The sequence below is a fragment of the Bombina bombina genome, chromosome 12, assembly GCF_027579735.1.
Source record: "Bombina bombina isolate aBomBom1 chromosome 12, aBomBom1.pri, whole genome shotgun sequence".
Lineage (NCBI taxonomy): Eukaryota > Metazoa > Chordata > Amphibia > Anura > Bombinatoridae > Bombina > Bombina bombina.
This window is the reverse complement of record NC_069510.1, coordinates 35,809,173-35,831,659: the sequence shown is the minus strand read 5'-3', so window position 1 is coordinate 35,831,659 and position 22,487 is coordinate 35,809,173. Positions and strand designations below refer to the sequence as shown.

General features: G+C 41.8%; 1 protein-coding gene across 1 annotated transcript in view; it reads left to right on the top strand.

Moving 5' to 3' along the window:
* The window catches only part of LOC128642644 (ficolin-1-like), a 79,229-nt gene that overhangs the window by 22,462 nt on the left and 34,280 nt on the right, over window positions 1–22,487 (top strand). The window contains exons 3-5 of the mRNA XM_053695425.1: window positions 1,899–1,922; window positions 17,028–17,033; window positions 17,069–17,196. Of these exons, the coding sequence (XP_053551400.1) occupies window positions 1,899–1,922; window positions 17,028–17,033; window positions 17,069–17,196 (158 nt within the window). The remainder of the gene's footprint in view (window positions 1–1,898; window positions 1,923–17,027; window positions 17,034–17,068; window positions 17,197–22,487) is intronic.

Genomic DNA, 22,487 nt, shown 5'->3' with positions numbered 1-22,487 from the left:
GGGCTGTGTTACGGAGCTTTACGCTCCTTTATTGCAGGTGTTAGGCTTTTTTTTAGCCGGCTCTCCTCATTGATGTCTATGAGGAAATTGTGCACGAGCACGTAAAACCAGCTCAAAGTAGCGCTGGTATTTGTGTGCGGTATGGAGTTCAACACAACCATATTGCCTGCTAACGCCAGGTTTTTGCAAACCTGTAATAGCAGCGCTATTAAAGGTGAGCAGTGGAAACAACTTGCAAGTTAGTACCGAGCCGCTCATAACGCAAAACTCGTAATCTGGCCGAATGATAATTGTTTGGTTTTTTAAAGGGACAGTATACTGCAAAATGTATTTCTCCTTAAAATGTTTACAATGACTTGTTACAGCTGCAAAGTTTCCAAATGCATGGGAAATTGAACCTTTATTTATAATTTTGTATATGAAATAACTTACTGCTAATTGAAACCAGAACCCAATCAAATGGGTTGAGCTATTAGGGAAAGCTGACCTTGTTATTTTTTCTGTCTAATTATTTACACAAGTCTTCCTTATCTTATTGTGTACTGTTAACTTAGAGAGATCAATGAAAAATGAACAATGCAGCCAGCTATCAGCAAGCGCTATCCAGGGTTCTGAACCAAAAAAGTTCCTTTAAATTGCATGCTCTATCCGAATAATAAAAAAAAATGTGGGTTTAGTATCCCTTTAAGGCAGTTGAAGAGGTCAGGGCACAGTTCCAAAGTTTGTTAAGCAGTTAATGACTCCTGAGAAAGCAGATCTTAATAAAAGGGTCTGACATGTCGCTTAGTCCAAAAACATTGCAAGTGTCAGGTTAAGATAGCAGGCAAGGAACAAGTATCCATCTGAATAGCCAAGCACTGAATTTGAGTCTGAGATAACATTTTAACACTTCCCTTTCAAGCTCAGCACCGGGTAGAAGGCCAGGGTCACTTCCGGTTAGCCAGGTGATAAAAAGAGCTAAAACAGTACAAATATCAAATAAGGCAGAAAACCAGGAGAACAACAGGACATTCAGAGAGCCGTCTGCACTAAGCCAACATCACTTAGTGGGGCCCCTGGCTCTGACAATACTGGAACCCTCAGCAGCAGCAGGTGAAGTGACAAGTATGACATCATTTAAAGGGACAGTATACGCCAAGATTCAATTAACTGCATATAATACACATTACTATAAAGACTAATATACACAGATACTGATATACAAATCCAGTATAAAACCTTTTAAAAACTTACTTAGAAGCTCCGAGATTAGCCTGGGGCACCCATTGAAAGGGGCTGAGAGCAGACCCCCCCTCCCTCTGCATACGAAAAACAAAATTTATGCTTACCTGATACATTTATTTATTTCAGGATATGGTGAGTCCACAGCGTCATCATTTACTGTTGGGAATATCACTCCTGGCCAGCAGGAGGAGGCAAAGAGCACCACAGCCAAGCTGTTAAGTATCACTCCCCTTCCCACAAACCCCAGTCATTCGACCGAAGGTAAATGGAGAAAAAAGGAGTACCACAAGGTGTAGAGGTGCCTGAGGTTTAGTAAAAAATAACTGTCTTAATAAAGAGGGCGGGGCCGTGGGGTCACCATATCCGGAAATAAATAAATTTATCAGGTAAGCATAAATTTTGTTTTCTTTCTAAGATATGGTGAGTCCACGGCATCATCATTTACTGTTGGGAACCAATACCCAAGATAGAGGACACAGATGACTAGGGAGGGACAAGACAGGCAGACCTAAACAGAAGGCACCACCACTTGAAGAACCTTTCTCCCAAAAGAAGCCTCAGCCGAGGCAAAAGTATCAAATTTATAAAATTTTGAAAAAGTATGTAGAGAAGACCAAGTTGCAGCCTTGCAAATCTGTTCCACAGAAGCTTCATTTTTGAAAGCCCAAGAAGAGGAGACAGCCCTAGTGGAATGAGCTGTAATTCTCTCAGGAGGCTGCTGACCAGCAGTCTCATAAGTCAAACGAATAATACTTCTCAACCAGAGAGAAAGAGAAGTAGCAGTAGCTTTCTGACCTTTACGTGCCCCAGAGAAATAAACAAACAATGCAGAAGACTGGCGAAAAATCCTTAGTCGTCTGTAGATAGAATTTAAGAGCACGCACAACATCCAAGTTGTGTAACAAACGTTCCTTATGATAAGGAGGATTAGGACATAGAGAAGGAACAACAATTTCCTGTTTAATATTCCTATCTGAAACCACTTTAGGAAGAAAACCTAACTTAGTACGAAGAACCGCCTTATCAGCATGAAATATAAGGTAAGGCACATCACACTGCAAGGCCGAGAGTTCCGAGACCCTCCAAGCAGAAGAGATAGCAATAAGAAACAAAACCTTCCAAGATAAAAACTTAATATCTATGGAATGCAATGGCTCAAACGGAGCCTGCTGCAAAACTTTAAGAACAAGATTAAGACTCCAAGGAGGAGCAACAGACTTAAACACAGGCCTGATTCTGACCAAGGCCTGACAAAAAGATTGCACATCTGGCGCATCCGCCAGATGCCTATGCAGCAAAATAGATAATGCAGAAATCTGACCCTTCAGGGTACTGACTGACAAACCTTTCTCCAAACCTTACTGGAGAAAGGACAAAATCCTAGGAATCCTGATCCTACTCCAAGAGTAGCCCTTGGATTCACACCAATAAAGATATTTACGCCATATCTTATGGTAAGACTGTAAGAATTTACACTTAACAAAAAGGATATTATGTTAAAATTAAAAACCATTCACGTCTAAAAATTAATATATACATATATAACTAATCAGCCTTGTGCAAACGAAGTCTATATACAATCTTCTGTATATCTGTATGACCCTTCAAGAACAAATAACAATACTTCCTTCAAAATAAACAATCACACATTTATTAAAGAAAGATAAATAACAAGATTGCTTGTTATTGTTTACAAAGTTAAAACACAGAGAAACAATTTAACAGTGAAATAGTAAATAAAATATTACCCCGTTTGCTTCAACTGTGGGAGGCCGTAAGTTATGGAGTGTAACTTGATGTTTTCCCTTCCAGAGAGGCACTCTGTCTACTGTTATCTCTCATGCCTCTTAAATACCCTTTAAGATCGCTGACACTTTTGGCCATGTTCCAAATAAGGTGATCTGATCTATTGGAAGCTTTTGCAACTCTCATCAATCCTTTCTATACATATATGATCTCAGCCCTTAGCATGCTTAACTGACCACCTCAGCATTACATCATGCCTAATGTTAAAATAGTCAGAAGGACACACTAACCTCAGCAACAATAAGGACACAATTTTTATACTTATTAAAATCTTACAAGACGTTCTAGTAACAGGCTTGCGAGCCTGAATCATGGTCTCAATGAACGACTCAGAAAAGCCACGCCTAGACAGAACTAAGCGTTTAATCTCCAAGCAGTCAGCTTCAGAGAATTGAGATCTGGATGAAGGAAGGGACACTGAACCAGAAGGTCCTTCCTCGGAGACATCCTCCAAGGAGGGAGAGACGACTAGGCCTGCATACCAGATCCTGCGAGGCCATGCAGGGGCTATTAAAATCGCTGATGCTCTCTCCTGTTTGATACGAGCAATGACTCTTGGAAGGAGAGCAGGTATGCCAGCCTGAAGTCCCAAGGTACCACCAGAGCATCTATCAGAACGGCCTGTGGATCCCTTGACCTTGAACCGCACCTTGGAAGCTTTGTATTTTGCTGAGACGCCATCAGATCCAACTCCGGCACCCACCATTTGAGGATTAAGCTGGAGAACACCTCCGGATAGAGTTCCCACTCCCCGGGATGAAAAGTCTGTCTGCTCAGGAAATCCGCTTCCCACTTGTCTACTCCTGGAATGTGGATGGCAGATAGACAACAACTGTGAGCTTCAGCCCACTGAACAATCTGAGCCACCTCCTTCATGGCTAGAGAATGCCGAGTTCTTCCCTGATGGTTGATGTAAGCCACTGAGGTTATGTTTATTGACTGGAACCTGATAAACCGGGCTAAGGACAACTGAGGCCAAGCCATCAGAGCATTGTAAATCACTCTCAACTCCAAAATATTTATGGGGAGAGCAGACTCCCCCCGGGACCAAAGTCCCTGTGCCTTTAATGAGTCCCAGACTGCTCCCCAGCCTAGCAAGCTGGCATCTATGGTCACAATCACCCAGGAAGGTCTCCGAAAGCATTTTCCCTGAGACAGATGTTCCTGAGAAAGCCACCACGGGAGAGAGTCTCTTGTCAACTGATTTAAGACTATTTTCTGAGATAGATCTGCATGATCCCCGTTCCATTGACTGAGCATGCATAACTGCAGAGCTCTAAAATGAAATCGAGCAAAGGGAATGATATTCATGGAAGCAACCAATAGACCAATTACCTCCATACATTGAGCCACTGATGGCCGAACAGTAGACTGGAGAGAAAGGCAAGAGGAAAGAATTTTGGCTTTTCTGACCACTGTCAGAAATATTTTCATCGATAGGGAATCTATTATGGTCCCTAAGAAAACTACCCTTGTAGCTGGAACAAGGGAACTTATTTTCCAAATTCACCTTCCATCCGTGGGAACGTAGAAAAGACAACAAGATCTTCGTGTGAGATTTTGCTTGTTGAAAAGATGTGTCTGAACCAGTTCAGGTGTCTGAACCAGAATGTGATCCAGATAGGACGCCACTGCAATTCCTCAAGACCGAATCACTGCCAAGAGAGCCCCCAGACCTTTGAGAAAATTCTGGGAGCTGTGGCCAGGCCAAAAGCAAGAGCCACAAACTGAAAGTGATTGTCCAGAAAGGCAAATCTCAGAAATTTGTGATGGTCCCTGTGAATGGGAACATGAAGGTACACATCCTTCAGGTCTATGGTCATCATGAACAGACCCTCTTGTACTAAAGGAAGAATGGAATGGATAGTCTCCATTTTGAAGGACGGTACTCTGAGAAACTTGTTTAGACACTTCAGATCTAGAATAGGTCAGAAAGTTCCCTCTTTTTTGGGAACCACAAACAGATTGGAAAAGAAATCTAGACCCCGTTCCTCTACTGGGACTGGAACTATCAATCCCATGGAGGAAAGATTTTGTACACATTTTAAGAATGCCACTCTTCTTATCTGGTCTACAGATAATCTTGAGAGATGGAATTTGCCCCTGGGAGGAAAGGTCTTGAATTCCAATTTGTAAACCTGAGATACTATGTCCACAGCCCAGGGATCTGGGACATCTCATATCCATGCTTGATAAAACTGAGACAGTCTGCCCCCCACTTGATCCGATCCCGGATTAGGGGCAAACCCTTCATGCTGATTTAGTCTCAGCTTGGGGTTTCCTTGATTGCTTCCCTTTGCTCCAAGACTGACTGGTTTCCAAGAAGACTTGGATTGTTCCTGCTTGGAAGATGAAGGGGAAGACTTACGAAAGGAATGAAAATTACTCTGACACCCTTTCGGTCTATTCTTCTTATCTTGTGGAAGAAAAGACCCTTTTCCACCCGTTATATCAGAAATGATTTCTGTGAGACCGGGGCCAAAGAAGGTCTTACCCTTGTAAGGAATCACCAAAAGCTTAGCCTTAGATGAAATATCGGCTGACCAAGATTTCAGCCACAATGCTCTGCGTGCTAGCACAGCGAAACTGGATATTTTGGCTCATTTAATAACCTGCATGGAAGCGTCGGCAATAAAGGAATTGGCTAGCTTAAGAGTCTTAATCCTATCTTGGATCTCCTCTAAAGAAGTCTCCACCTGAAGAGACTCAGACAAGCCGTTGAACCAATATGCTGCTGCACTTGTCACAGTGTCAATACACACTGTAGGTTGCCACTGGAGACCCTAATGAACATACATTTTCTTAAAATAAGCCTCCAGCTTTTTGTCCATTGGATCCTTAAAGGAGCAGCTATCCTCAATAGGAATAGTAGTTCTCTTAGCCAGAGTAGAAATGGTCCCTTCTACCTTATAGGGTCAGCAACAGGAAACATCTTTTTAAAAACAGGAAACGGAGAATAAAGAATCCTGGCTTCTCCCATTCCTGTGCTATAATTTCTGTGGCATGGTCTGGCACAGGAAACACCTCCACAGAGGAAGGAACATCAAAGTATTTATTAAGTTTACTTGATTTCTTAGGGTTGACAGCGACAGGAGTATCGGAGTCGTCTAAAGTAGCCAAAACCTCCTTTAACAGAACTTCAGCATCATATCAAGGAATTATACTGTCCGAATATGAGATTTTACCCTCAGAGGCTACCGACTTATCTTCCTCCTCAAATTTATGAGAAAGGGCAACTAGGGTAGCTGACGCTGGAGCAGAAACCTTACTATCTGAATCTTTACATTTCCTCTTGCTTTTTCCCTGTAGCATGGGAATGGCAGCTAATGCCACAGATACCGCAGCGGATACCTGGATAGCAATCTCTGCTTGCAAATAAACTCCTCCAGGAGATTGAGAGGAACCGCAGGGCACTGTATGTGATGCCATAGGGGCTAGGGACATTTGAGGAGAAGGCTATGGCAGAGCCTGGACAGCATCATCCTGAGAGACATTAGGATCAGCAAGAAATAATTAATCTTTACATTTTAAGGTCTTCTCTACACATGAGGAACAAAATTGCATAGGAGGAGTAACTTGGGCCTCTAGACACAGTAGGCACTAATTCATAAGAGCAGCCTCCTGCTCTATTTCAGACATGGCCCCACAAAACAATTTAAAAGAAAAAATAGATTGAAAATTGTAAACTGTAAAAGTGTGAACTGTCACTTTAAGAAAAGCGATATAACATAAGGGCTGTTACTTAAATTTTTTCCCCTCAGAGCGACAATATACTTAGATATATTTAGGGCTAAACCTCACAATGTCACCTCCACACCTCAGCTAAACTGAGGTGCTTACCTGCCCCTTCCGATAGCCGGACTTACAGTCCACACCGCTCCAGAAGTTTAGATTGGAGAAGAAAGGAAGGAAAACATGTGACCGGGTGAAAAAAAAATCTGTGTAGCACAAAAAGCGCGCGTAGCTCCGCCCACCGCTAGCGATGCTTAAGGGAGAAAACAGACAAGCTGGAATTACACAGAGCGGCAAACATAACCGCTTGTGCCTTATATTAAAACTCCAATGCTGCAGTGACAAGCCCATAGACAATAAAGGTTATTATTTCATAAAAAAAAAATACAGAGCCATATTAGAAAACATAAATTATGCTTACCAGATAATTTCCTTTATTTCTGTATGGGAAGAGTCCACAGCTGCATTCCTTACTTGTGGGAAATACTGAACCTGGCCACCACGAGGAGGCAAAGGCTTAAATACCTCCCCCACTTCCTCATAACCCCAGTCATTCTGCCGAGGGAACAAGGAACAGTAGGAGAAATATTAGGGTGAAAAAGGTGCCAGAAGAATAAATTAAAATTTAGGGCCGCCCATCGGAGAACACGGGTGGGAGCTGTGGACTCTTCCCATACAGAAGGAAAGGAAATTATCTGGTAAGCATAATTTATGTTTTCCTTCTTAATATGGGAAGAGTCCACAGCTGCATTCCTTACTTGAGGGAAACATATACCCAAGCTCTAGAGGACATAGAATGCTAACAGGAGGGTAAAAAGAGAGGCGGTCCTTAATCTGAGGGCACCACAGTCTGCAAAACCTTTCTCCAGAAGGCTACTTCAGCAGAAGCAAAAACATCAAACTTGTAAAATTTAGAAAAAGTATGTAAGGAGGACAAGGTAGCCGCCTTACAAATCTGATCCAGAGAGGCCTCATTTTTGAAGGCCCAAGAGGAAACCACTGCTCTCATAGAATGAGCCATAATCCTCAGAAGAGGCTTATGTCCCACTGACTCAATGCTAAACGGATGACACTCCTTAGCCAAAAAGATAAAAAAAAAGTCGAAGAGGCCCTCTGACCCCTACGCTTCCCGGAATAGAGAACAAACAGAGAAAAAAGTTTGTCTAAATTCCTTTGTGGTCTGAAGATAGCACTTCAAGGCACAAACCACATCCAGATTACGTAGTAAACGTTCCTTTGATGAAGAAGGATTAGGACATAAGAAAAGAACCACAATCTCTTGATTGATGTTGCGATTTGACACAACCTCAAGGAGAAAACCTAACTTGGTTCGTAGAACAGCCTTATCAGCATGGAACACCGGATAAGGAGGGACGCATTGCCAGGCAGCAATCTCAGATACTCTGCATGCAGAAGCAATAGCCAGCAGAAGAGGAACCTTCCAAGATAACAAATTAATGTTTACTTCATGCATAGGCTCCAACGGAGCCCGTTGCTAAACTTTAAGAACAAGATTTAAACTCCAAGGAGGAGATTAGATCGAAACACAGGTCTGATCCTAGCAGAGCCTTAACAAATGACTGTAGATCTGGAAGCTCAGCGAACCTCTTGTGCAGTAAAACAGACAGGGCCGAAATCTGTCCCTTCAGGGGACTTGCAGAAAAGCCCTTCTCCAGTTCATCCTGGAGAAAAAAATAAGTAGATCCTCTACACCTTATGATAGATGTGACGAGCAACCGGCTTACGAGCTTGAGTGAGAGTAAAAATAACTCTCTCAGAAAACCCTCTCTTGGCTAGGACTAAGCGTTCAATCTCCACGAAGTCAGCCACAGAGAATCTAGACATAGATGAACAAAGAGACCTTAGTTAGCAGATCCCTGCGACAAGGTAACTTCTATGGAGGAGATGATGACATCCCCACTAGATCCGCAAACCATATCATTCGCGGCCAAGACGAAGAAATCAGTAACACTGACGCCTGCTCTTGCTTGATTCGAGCCACTACACGAGTGAAGTAGAGGTAACGGCTGGAAAAGATAAATTTAGTCAGAACCTCCAAGGCACCGCTAATGCATCTGTTAGCGCCACCTGAGTATCCCTTTACCTTGACCCATATCTGGGTAGCTTGGTATAGAGACGTCATAAGATCTACCTTTTGCAAATCAGATGTGGGTCTCTGCCCACTCCAGAATCTGAGATACTTCCCTCATAGCTAGGGAGCTTCTCGTTCCCCCCTGATGGTTGATGTAAACCACCAAGGATATAATATCTGATTGGAATAAACTGGGACGAACCCAGCAGAGGCCAGGCCCTCAGAACATTGTATATTGCCCGAAGCTCCAAAATGAGATCGGGAGGGAGCGTTCCTCCTGAGTCCATAGGCCCTGTGCCTTCCTAGCACTCCCCATCTTGACAGACTCGTGACCGTAGTCACAATCACCCAGGATGGTTGTCCAAAGAAATCTGTTGAGACAGATCCAAATGATCGCAGTTCCACTGCCTCAGCATGCGCAGTTGTAACGGTCTGAGGTGAAACCTGGCAAAGGGAATGATATCCATGCTGGACACCATGAGACCAATCACCCCCATACATCAAGCCACAGATGTCCTTAAGTAGGTCTGGAGGGAAAGACATGTGGAAGCTAGCTTGCAACATCTCTGGTCTGTGAGAAATATTCTTATGTCTATGGAGACTATTATAGTATGCAGGAATTCTACCCTGGTACTTGATATAAGAGAACTCTCTCTAGATTTATCTTGGTACATGAAGGGAGCATCCTTCAGATCTATTGTGGTCATGAACTGCCCTTCTCAAACGAGGGGAAGAATGGACCTTATTGTTTCCATCTTTAATGAGGTGACATTTAGAAACTTGTTTAAGCACTTTAGGTCCAGAATCGGATGGAAAGTACCCTCCTTCCTTGGGACCACGAAAAATTTGGAATAGTATCCCCAACCTCTCTCTGTGATAGGCACTGGGACAATAACTCCAAAGATGACAGATCCCGTACGGGGCATTACCCCAAAGAAATCAGCTCTTTTAACGTGAAAAATAATATACAAACACCCCCCAACAGTAAAACCCACCACCCACACAACCAAACCCCCCAAATAAAACCCTATCTAAAAAAACATAATCTCCCCATTACTCCTATGAGGACAGATTCCGTACGCACCCCAGAAAGGCATCCCTCCCTCCTGGTCTGGAAAACAGGTTTGAGAGGAGAAATCTGCCCTTGGGTGGCTGAAACTTGAAACCCTGAGCTATGACCTCCAGGACCCATGGATCCTGCTTGTCCCTGAACTAAGCGACTGAAAGAGTGACAGTCTGCCCCCTAGAAGAGGACCAGGGACCGCCCATTCATGCCAACTTAGACTCGGCGGGCTTCTTGCTCTGCTTGGATTTATTACAGGATGGAGCCGGCTTCCAAGAGCTCTTGGTTTGCTCTGGCATAGTGGAGGACTACAGACAATGGGCTTTAACAGAATGAAAAGAACGAAAATTGAAATTTTGTCCCTTAGACTAGTTCTTGTTCTCTTGCGGTAGGATGGCACCCTTGCCCCCTGACACCGTGGAGATAATTGAGTCCAGGCCTGAACTAAACAAAATCTTTCCCTTACAGGTGAGGGAAAAAAGTCTAGACTTAGAAGTCATATCCACAAAACATGACTTCAACCAGAGCCCAACGGGCCTTAGCATTCAGGCGAATAATCTGCTTAATAGCATCACAGATAAAAGAATTAGCAACCCTCAAGGCCTTAATTCTTTCCTGAATAATGTCGAGGGGACCCTCCACCTCGATCAAATCCTATAAGTAGGTAGTTTTTCCAGCAACCGTGGCAACAGCCGCAGCCGGATAAAACAAATACCCCACATGTTGAAACATCTTTCTTGTCCAAAATAAACTTTCATGATTCAAATAGAGAGGTCGAATTATCAAGCCGTCAACTGTGCTGCATTCGACTGCACCAATACGATCGCCTAACATTGCCTAACATCGCAGCCGCGGACCTGAATACGCTCTCCTTATTTATAAAAAAAAGCTGTCAAAAAGTTGCGCACCAAGTACGGGGCGATGAGCAGCGGACTGTTGTCATCGATATCGCTGCTATTCGGCTTTCTCCCAACTTTATTTATACCCTGTCACTAAACACCGCCACTATACTAAAATGTTTTAACCCCTATCCCGCAGCTCCTGGACCCCGACGCAACTAAATAACTTATTAACCCCTATCCCTCCGATCCCAGAGCCCACCGCAACTCTAATAAAGTTATTAACCCCCATCCCGCTGCTTCCGGAGCCCACCGCAACTCTAATAAAGTTACTAACCCCTATCCTGCCACTCCTGGACCCCTCCGCAACTAAATAAATGTATTAACCCCTAAACCCCTGGCCTCCCACATCACTACCACTTACTAAACCTATTAACCCCTAAACCGTCAGCCTCCCACATCGCCATAAACTAAATTAAGCTATTAACCCCTAAACCTAACAACCCGCTAACTTTACATTAAATATTAACTCATCCCTATCTTATAATAAATTTAAACTTACCTTTAGAATTAAAATAAACTATATTAAACTACTAATTAACCTACCCTTACTATAATCCTACAATTACATTAAACTATATTAAACTATTAATTAACCTACCCTAACTATTATACTAAAATTACATTAAACTAACAATTAAAATAACTATATTACATTTCTAAAAACCTAACCCTACTCAAGTTATTTAAATCTACAATAAAGAATTACTAAGTTACAAAAAAAATAACAACTAAGTTACACAAAATAAAAAACACTAAAGTTACACAAAATAAAAAATAAAATATTTAAACTAATTACACCTAATCTAATAGCCCTATTAAAATAAAAAAGCCCCCCCCAAAATAAAAAAAAACCCTAGCCTACAATAAACTACCAATGGCCCTTAAAAGGCTTTTGCGGGGCATTACCCCAAAGAAATCAGCTCTTTTAACTTGAAAAATAAAATACAAACACCCCCCCAACAGTAAAACCCACCACCCACACAACCAAATCCCCCAAATAAAACCCAATCTAAAAAACCTAAGCCCCCGATTGCCCTGAAAAGTGCATTTGGATGGACATTGCCCTTAAAAGGGCATTTAGCTCATTTTCAGCCCAAACCCTAAGCTAAAAATAAAACCCACCCAATAAACCCTTAAAAAAACCTAACACTAACCCCCGAAGATCCACTTACAGTTTTCGAAGACCGGACATCAATCCTCATCCAAGCGGCAGAAGTCCTCAGCCAAGCCGGCAGAAGTCTTCAGCCAAGCCGGCAGAAGTCTTCAAGTCTTCATCCAATCGGGTAGAAATTTTCATCCAGGCGGCATCTTCTATCTTCATCCATCCGGTGCAGAGCGGCTCCATCTTCAAGACATCCGGCGCGGAGCATCCTCTTCTTACGACGTCTGTTGCAGAATGAAGTTTCCTTTAAATACCGTCATCCAAGATGGCGTCCCTTACATTCAGATCGGCTGATAGAATTCAGGCAATAGGAATTAAGGTGGAAAAAATCCTATTGGCAGTTCCACTCAGCCAAAAGGGTTGAGCTTTCATCCTATTGGCTGATCCAATAGAATAGCCAATAGAATGCGAGCTCAATCCTATTGGCTGATTGGATCAGCCAATAGGTATGAAAGCTCAATCCTATTGGCTGATTGCCACAGCCAATAGGATTTTTTCCACCTTAATTCCTATTAGCTGATGGAATTCTATCAGCCAATCAGAATGTAAGGGACGCCATCTTGGATGACGTCATTTAAAGGAAACTTCATTCTGCAACAGACGTTGTAAGAAGAGGGAGCGGCGGGATAGGGGTTAATAACATTATGTAGGTGGTGGCGATGTTGGGGCGGCAGATTAGGGGCGTTTAGACTCGGGGCTTATGTTAGGGTGAGAGTCCAGGACCACTGTCCTCAAACTCTATCCAAATTAGGAATCAAAAAGTTCATCAGGCAATTTGGCCTCTGGAACCCCTAAATTGCCAAAACTTCCTTCAGAAGACAGCGGAAATTCCTAAAACTAAAGTCTGGTTTCCTTCGCAGCCGGAGGTTTAGAGGCAGTTGACTCCCACACAGAATGTTCATGCTCTGAAGGCTCAGAAAGAACTTCATCCTCTGATAACCTATCAGTTAAATCCAATAAATTATCTGATGTACTCTGGGAAGGAGTGCAATATGTAACCTTTCGCTTGCGCTTAGCAGGGCAAGGTAAAGCATTAAAGGCCATAGACACTGCCGTCGGAACTGCGCAGTTATGTCTGGAGGAAAAAAGGCCCCCTCTAGATGGAGGATCAGCAATGCTATGGGAAAACTGCATGTGTAGAGGGAAATGAATGTAGGGTACGCACCTCACTGGACGACAACTCCTCAGAAGTGGACGGCTCAGTGGTATCAAACATGTTTGATATAATCACATTAGCAAGGCATATGGAACATAATTGAGGGGGCGGATCTAAGGCCTCCTCACAATATAAACAGAAATTACTCTTAGGAATAGAGGGAGTACTCTCTAAAGTAACAGAATTATAGAAATAAACAGTCTTATTTTATTAAAAAAAATGGCACCCTTATACCCCAATGGTTGGGGCACTCCCAACCTCCTATGACCCAGACAGTACAGAGATTTATGACTCCTCTCGGATAGACCCCCGATCAGGAAAGAGGGAATTAAGGCCGCGACCACTCCCGGTCACATGGTGCACAATGCAGGACCGTCCCTGCTATGAGATAAAGCGAGCCAAGCTAGTAAGCTGCATAGTTTTCAAAGTGAAACCTGTATATACCATAACAGCCTATGCCATGGAACAGTGACACGGTCATTCAAGTTTGACAAATTGTAGCAGTGCTTCTGACCTGGACTTGAGTGAAGAAAGCAAGCAGCGAAACTCGTCAACGCTGATTGCTTAAGGAGCTGTTAATATGAGTCAGGATGGTTTCGCAGAAAGACTCTCCCTGCATCTCCGGACTCTAACTTTCATCCATGCTCTCACTGAGAGGCTGACAGGACTACTTAAAACTCCAGTCCCATCTCAAAGAGTACTCCCTTCCATAAGAGACTACTCTGAAATCTTCTGACACTTCTCCTCCTGTGCCAACCTCCTGTGACGAAAGGCAAAGAATGACTGGGGTTAGGAGGAAGTAGGGGAGGTATTTAGGCCTTTGGCTGGGGTGTCTTTGCCTCCTCCTGGTGGCCAGGTTCCGTATTTCCCACAAGTAAGGAATACAGCTGTGGACTCTTCCCATATAAAGAAGGAAACAACAGGTTAACTCCTTCATAACCATATGAAAGGGTTAACCAATAAGTCTCCTAATCACATACATAAATTGTGCCTGCATACTGCCAAATTTAGACTCCTGCCAAGGATCTGTTTGCCCCCATAAATTTGCAGGGAATCCTTAAAGTGCTAGTCTCCCTCCCAGAAGACATAAAAGCACTTACCTGCAATCTAGCCATCCAGCAGTCAGGCGGCTCACACAGTGTGAAAGGATGCGCTCCTTACAGGGACCTGTGAAAAAAGAAAGATCAGAGTAAACCTACTCTGGCTTTCTGTACTAGGGCAGCAAATATGTTAGGAAAATGCAGCAAGGCCCACATTACAAGTTCCTAACGCTTTAAAGCTACCACTACTATACTGAAGAGATCGACGTGGACTACAGCTATACCCAAATCTTGCTTGTAGCCAAAGAAATCCCAATTTTCCTTCAGACACCAAAACTTCACCTCTTCCATGAACAGAGGCAAAGAGAATAACTGGGGTTTGTGGAAAGGGGAGTGATACTTAACAGCTTGGCTGTGGTGCTCTTTGCCTCCTCCTGCTGGCCAGGAGTGATATTCCCAACAGTAAATGATGACGCCGTGGTATCACCATATCTTAGGAAAGAAAGACCCATTATACAAACAGAAGCAGTCTGATGTCTGTAGACATCAGTATAGATCTAAAACTTTGGAGCTTGGTTAGGAGTCTGAAAATCAGCACAATAATCAGAACTATACATTTTTACAAAAAACACTCCCAAACGGGTTTTATAAATGGATCATCTATAAATCATTTATGCAAAGAAAAATCTAGTATACAAATGTCCTAATTGTTCTCAACAGACTGTGATTCTCACTTACAGGCAAGATCTATTCAAAATCTAACACTGGTTAATAGTCACAGGATAATACTGACTACACCAATGTGTTGAAAATATTAACCTTTAACAGTTTAATGCAATACCACACAGTAAGACACAGAGATGTTGCAATCTCAGCAGAACTAACTAAAACAGTTGTTTTTACCCAACAGGAGACAGCGGCGTATCCATGTACGGTGAGTTACACAGTAAATCCTGAATCCTTTAACAGTAAACAAGTTGTTGTATCACCTCCGGGCAGCATTTTCAAATAAAACACATTAGAATATTTAGGAAAGTGAGTTAAATATGAAGAAAAAAAAAAAAAAAACCCTATAAAATAGGTACTGGCAGACAGCTGCCAGTATCAAAGATGGCCACCACTAGTGGGAGGGGAGAGAGTCAGAGAGCTGTGTGAGGGGGATCTGGGAGGTGGGAGGGTTGAGGAAAGATCACTACACTGCAGAAAAAAATAATAATAAAAAGAAAAGCCCTAAACTGCATCCTGGCAGACTGTATGCCAGGAACTAAGATGGTGGGGATGAGTGTGGGTGGAGAGGGAGAGAGCTGTTTGGGAGGGATCAGGGATGTGTCAGATGGGAGGGCAATACCTATATTACTGTACTATTTCCCTTACCAACTCAATAATTAACCTCTTCACTGCTGGGAATTTATTAAAGGGACACTGAACCCAATTTTTTTTCTTTCATGATTTAAATAGAGCATGCAATTTTAAGCAACTTTCTAATTTACTCCTATTATCAAATGTTCTTCATTCTGTTGCCATCTTTATTTAAAATGCAAGAATGTAAGTTTAGATGCCGGCCCATTTTTGGTGAACAACCTGGGTTGTTCTTGCTGATTGGTGGATAAAATCACTCACCAATAAACAAGTGGTGTCCATGGCCCTGAACCAAAATAAAAGGTTAGATGCCTTCTTTTTCAAATAAAGATAGCAAGAGAATGAAGAAAAATTGATAATAGGAGTAAATTAGAAAGTTGCTTACAATTGCATGCTTTATCTGAATCACAAAATAAAAAAATTGGGTTTAGTGTCTCTTTAAGTGTGGTGCACATCTGCAATTAGCATCCTTCTAGTTACCAAAAAACATTGTCAAAGCCATGCATATCTGCTATTTCCAAACAAAAGGGATCCAAAAGAAGCTTTTACAACCAATCATGAAATGATTGCACAAGCGGTATGTAAATAATTTCAGTAAGGGGCCTAAATGGTAGTATTGAAATGTAACAAATTGACCCTAGATCAATAACTTGGGTTGTCTACTTAAAAAAATATATAGTTTGCATAGGTAAATCCAAATAAACAGGGCTCTGTTTCTTTTTAAATGGAGTGATAGCAAAAATTCAAAAAATTCTCTGGCCTTTTGGGCATGTTTTTCTCTGAAATTCCTGGTAGCGAAGGGGTTAAAATTACATGTTCTCTCTGAATCATGACAGTTTAATTTTGACTTTAGTGTCCCTTTAAGACTCTTTAGAAATGAGCCCTTTTTATCTGTCTTTAACTGTTCCCAGCAGGACAGTGAGATAAGGTGAAAACTTAAATTCAAACATGGTGGAACCCATTACTTCAGAGAAAATAAGTGGAATTTATGAAACCAAAAACCTTTAGCGTTAGATTACAGGAAAATGGGACAAAATAAAGCTTTATTATTTTTTTTTAACTACACATAATTAAACATTTTATATCACAGTCTCATACTGTTTAATATCCCTTTAAAGAGGTGTATACAGTCCAGTATTGAATGACCCACCGTCTGTCATAACCTCTGAAGTGTATCACTCAGTTGTGGTTGTATTATAACAGATTGAGTTTTCTTTGTTCCCAAGCCTAACCTCCTCACTTTGTGACATTAGTCCCGCCAGTCAGTTCAACATGCATTTTGCCAGTTATATGCATCTTTTCATGGAAAGGAACTAAATTCTAACAAAAGGATGCCAAGAATTGACACCAAGATGAATTTGGGATAATGTGGACCATGGCACTGGTATATCTGTATCAATAATATAATTACTATTAATATCATGCTTGATCCTTTTTCTGGTTGATATTATTTGATGACTGCATCATATTATTGAGATCTTGTATCGTTAGTCTACTGTACATACATATATCATGTTTGCTATATCTCTTAGTTGCAAAGAACTGTAAGGAGCTGTTGGATCATGGAGAGGTCCTAAGTGACTGGTACACAATATACCCAGATGGCGAGCGACCACTAAAGGTGCTGTGTGATATGCACACCGAGGGAGGAGGCTGGATTGTGAGTACTGATAATAAAGCCATTTTGTAATGTGCCTCTAGGTACAGATGTGCAGTCATAATTTTCTACCTCAGCCATGAATTCCTAAATTCTTGGTGCATGTGTCCTCATAAATATATTGATTAAACACTTCAAATTCTCTAATATATTTGTTGAAACATTATCATGTTTTGTACAAGGTGAATGGTAAAATATGTTACAAAATGCTTGATTGAATTCACCTAACTGCGCTAGAGTAAACTTTTTGTTCACATCGGATAGCACACGTATTACAAGTAAAATGTTTTCGCTCAATCGCTAACCCAGCGTGCACAACAAGCCTTAGTTAGAATGTTGTGACCACGTTAACGTATTCCCCATAGAAGTCAATGTAGCAGGAAAAGTTCTGAAGTGCGCTAACCCGACAAGAAAATATGAATATTTCACATTACAATGTTCTTCACATAGCAGAATATGTTCTATTTATTCATAAAAACATATATCTAGATATATGTGATGTGCAGAACAATGGAATGTGAAATATTTACAGTACACAGTATAAAACATTTTATATATGAATTTTGCATAAATAGGCTTTTTCATGTTTTCATCCACTTGACTGCATAAGGCTCCAATGCACTTATAATTATATATATGTCTATATATGTATACATATGTAGTTATGTGTTTATATGTGTATATACTTCTATAAATACAAGCAGGGATACTTGCCTAGATGTACTAATTGCCTATGCAGTAACTTCTATTGATTTACTTTTGCGATATGGAGGATTTTAATCTCATGCTTTTATCCCCACCATAATTTTAATGAATTTATATAAATACATAAATACACATATAAACACATAAATACATATGTGTACACACACATATATATATATCAAATAAAAAGCTTACCTAACAAATTATTTTCTTTGTTAATTGGTAACCTTGCCGCTAGAGGAGACCAAACTCCATGCGCTCTTCAAGAAACACAGTCCGTCCCCCAGCCTGAAAGACTGGTGTCCGTCTGCATATTTCTCCATGACTGACGAAGGAAGGATGCCCCAATGGTCAAAGAAAGATTTTGTGTACCCAAGAAAAAGATTGTCTGACGGAGAAACCCGAAGCAATCTGTTATTCCAGTGTAGATAATTCTTTGACCACTGAAATAGAATAAACAAATAAAGGGGTCTCAAGTGAAGAGGGGCAAAAGGAACTGCATCTGTAGCAGCTACCATAAGACTCACTGCCTCCATGCACTGAATTACTGACGGAAATGGAGCCCTTTGTAGGGAGAGACACACTCTACTTTTATAGCAGGATGTAATGAGCTTTTGGGTACATTGATTCACGGACCATGGTCTTGAAGAAAAAACAAAATTTATGCTTACCTGATAAATTTATTTCTCTTGCGATGTATCGAGTCCACGGATTCATCCAATACTTGTGGGATATTCTCCTTCCCAACAGGAAGTGGCAAAGAGAGCACCCACAGCAGAGCTGTCTATATAGCTCCTCCCCTAACTCCACCCCCCAGTCATTCGACCGAAGGCTAGGAAGAAAAAGGAGAAACTATAGGGTGCAGAGGTGACTAAAGTTTTATAATAAAATATACTACCTGTCTTAAATAGACAGGGCGGGCCGTGGACTCGATACATCGCAAGAGAAAGAAATGTATCAGGTAAGCATAAATTTAGTTTTTTCTTGCAAGATGTATCGAGTCCACGGATTCATCCAATACTTGTGGGATACCAATACCAAAGCTTTAGGACACGGATGAAGGGAGGGACAAGACAGGTGCCTAAATGGAAGGCACCACTGCTTGTAGAACCTTTCTCCCAAAAATAGCCTCCGAAGAAGCAAAAGTATCAAATTTGGAAAATTGACCAAGTCGCCGCCTTACAAATCTGTTCAACAGAAGTCTAATTTTTAAAAGCCCATGTGGAAGCCACCGCTCTAGTAAGCGTAGTGAGCAGTAATCCTTTCAGGAGGCTGCTGGCCAGCAGTCTCATAAGCCAAACGGATGATGCTTTTCAGCCAAAAAGAAAGAGAGGTTGCCGTAGCCTTTTGACCTCTCCGCTTTCCAGAATAGACAACAAACAATGAAGATGTTTGACGGAAATCTTTAGTTGCTTGTAAGTAGAACTTTAAAGCACGAACCACATCTACGTTGTGCAACAGACGTTCCTTCTTGGAAGAAGGATTAGGACACAGAGAAGGAACAACAATTTCCTGATTGATATTCCTATTAGAAACAACCTTAGGAAGAAATCCAGGTTTGGTACGCAAAACCACCTTATCAGCATGCAAAACAAGATAAGGTGAGTCACACTGTAAAGCAGATAACTCAGAAACTCTTCGAGCCGAAGAGATAGCTACTAAAAACAGAACTTTCCAAGATAAGAGCTTAATATCTATGGAATACATAGGTTCAAACGGAACCCCTTGAAGAACTGTAAGAACTAAATTTAAACTCCATGGCGGAGCAACAGGTTTAAACACAGGCTTGATTCTAATTAAAGCCTAACAAAATGCCTGAACGTCTGGAACATCCGCCAGACGCTTGTGTAAAAGGATAGACAAAGCAGATATTTGTCCCTTTAAGGAACTAGCTGATAATCCCTTCTGCAATCCTTCTTGGAGAAAAGATAATAGCCTAGGAATCCTGATCTTACTCCATGAGTAACCCTTGGAATCACACCAGTAAAGATATTTACGCCATATCTTATGATAGATTTTTCTGGTGACAGGCTTTCGAGCCTGAATCAAGGTATCAATGACCGATTCAGAGAAACCACGCTTTGCTAAAATCAAGCGTTCAATCTCCAAGCAGTCAGACGCAGAGAAAGTAGGTTTGGACGCTTGAATGGACCTTGAATCAGAAGGTCCTGCCTCAGCGGCAGAGTCTATGGTGGGACGGATGACATGTCCACCAGGTCTGCATACTAAGTCCTGCGTGGCCATGCAGGTGCTATCAAAATCACCGAAGCTCTCTCCTGTTTGATTCTGGCAATCAGACAAGGAAGGAGAGGAGCACCCCAGCCCAGTAGGCTGGCATCTGTCGTAACTATGACCCACTCTGGTCTGCGGAAACACATTCCCCGAGACAGGTGAACCTGTGATAACCACCAGAGAAGAGAATCTCTGGTCTCCTGATCCAGATCTATCTGAGGAGATAAATCTGCATAATCCCCATTCCACTGTTCAAGCATGCATAGTTGCAGTGGTCTGAGGTGTAAGCGAGCAAATGGAACTATGTCCATTGCCGCTACCATTAGTCCGATTACCTCCATACACTGAGCCACTGACGGCCGAGGAATGGAATGAAGAGCTCGGCAGGTGGTTACGAGTTTTAATTTCCTGACCTCCGTCAGAAATATTTTCATTTCTACCAAGGGAAGAGAGAACTCTTTTTTATGTTCACCTTCCACCCATGAGATCTCAGAAAAGCCAACACGATGTCCGTGTGAGATTTGGCTATTTGGAAAGTTGACGCTTGAATTAAGATGTCGTCTAGATAAGGCGCCACTGCTATGCCCCGCGGTCTTAGAACCGCCAGAAGGGACCCTAGCACTTTTGTGAAAATTCTGGGAGCCGTGGCCAACCCGAAGGGAAGGGCCACGAACTGGTAATGTCTGTCCAGAAAGGCGAACCTGAGAAATCGCTGATGATCTCTGTGGATAGGGATGTGCAGATACACATCCTTTAAGTCCACGGTGGTCATATATTGACCCTCCTGGATCAGTGGCAGAATAGTCCGAATAGCCTCCATCTTGAAAGACGGGACTCTGAGGAATTTGTTTAGGATCTTGAGATCCAAGATTGGTCTGAAAGTTCCTTCTTTTTTGGGAACCACAAACAGGTTGGAGTAAAACCCTTCCTTATTGCTTAGAACCGGCAAAGAGAATGACTGGGGGGTGGAGTTAGGGGAGGAGCTATATAGACAGCTCTGCTGTGGGTGCTCTCTTTGCCACTTCCTGTTGGGAAGGAGAATATCCCACAAGTATTGGATGAATCTGTGGACTCGATACATCTTACAAGAGAAATAATAGCTTGTATGTATGAGCAATAGTTAGCGACAGGGAATAGGCTTGCCATCCAGATATGGTGCAACTGGAATGCCCTGAATTGTGATCACCGTCAAAATTGTACCCAACACAGAGTGGCAAACTGGCAGTGTTTGGCAGATATGCAAACCTCAGGAACTGAAAATGATCGAAGTGTATAGGTATATGCAGATATGCATCAATGAGATCTATTGTAGCCATAAACTGACACTTTTGGATTAAGGGTAACATTGTGCGGAATGTTCTCATTTTAGAAGCGGGAACCTTGACAAATATGTGTAGGGCTGTTAAATCTAGGACAGAACTGTAAATGCCTTTGGACAATAAACAGATTGGGGTAAAACCCTTGACCCTGAGGCAACACTGGTACTGGGATTAATTATTCCCAGATCCTTCAAATCAATTTTATATAATGGTTGCCCCTCTGAAGGATTTTTGTTAACATGCGATAGGACCGCTGGTCAATAAGGAGAACCCTTATCAGTCCGTGTATCCGAACAATTTTTCCTTTGAATCCTAAAATATATAAACGTATACATAAATGTATACAAAGTTATAAATCTGTACATGACATAAGCATCAGTATGTAGTAGACATGTACTGTATATTTATTTCATGTAATTGGCAAGAGTCCATGAGCTAGTGACGTATGGGATATACATTCCTACCAGGAGGGACAAAGTTTCCCAAACCTCAAAATGCCTATAAATACACCCCTCACCACACCCACAATTCAGTTTTACAAACTTTGCCTCCCATGGAGGTGGTGAAGTAAGTTTGTGCTAGATTTCTACGTTGATATGCGCTTTGCAGCAGGCTGAAGCCCGGTTTTCCTCTCAGAGTGCAGTGAATGTCAGAGGGATGTGAAGAGAGTATTGCCTATTTGAATACCATGGTCTTCCTCTAGGGGATCTATTTCATAGGTTCTCTGTTATCGGTCGTAGAGATTTCTTCTCCTACCTCCCTTTTCAGATCGACGATATGCTCTTATATACCATTACCTCTACTGATTCTCGTTTCAGTACTGGTTTGGCTATCTGCTATATGTAGATGAGTGTCTTAGGGTAAGTAAGTCTCATTTCTATTCATGACAATCAAAGCTATGGTTGGGCACTTTATATGTAAAGTTCTAAATATATGTGTTAAAACATATTTGCCATTATTCAGGATAATCAGTATTCCTTCTTTCAGACTGCCAGTTTCATTTTTTGGGAAAATGCATAAAAATTATATTTTTTCTTA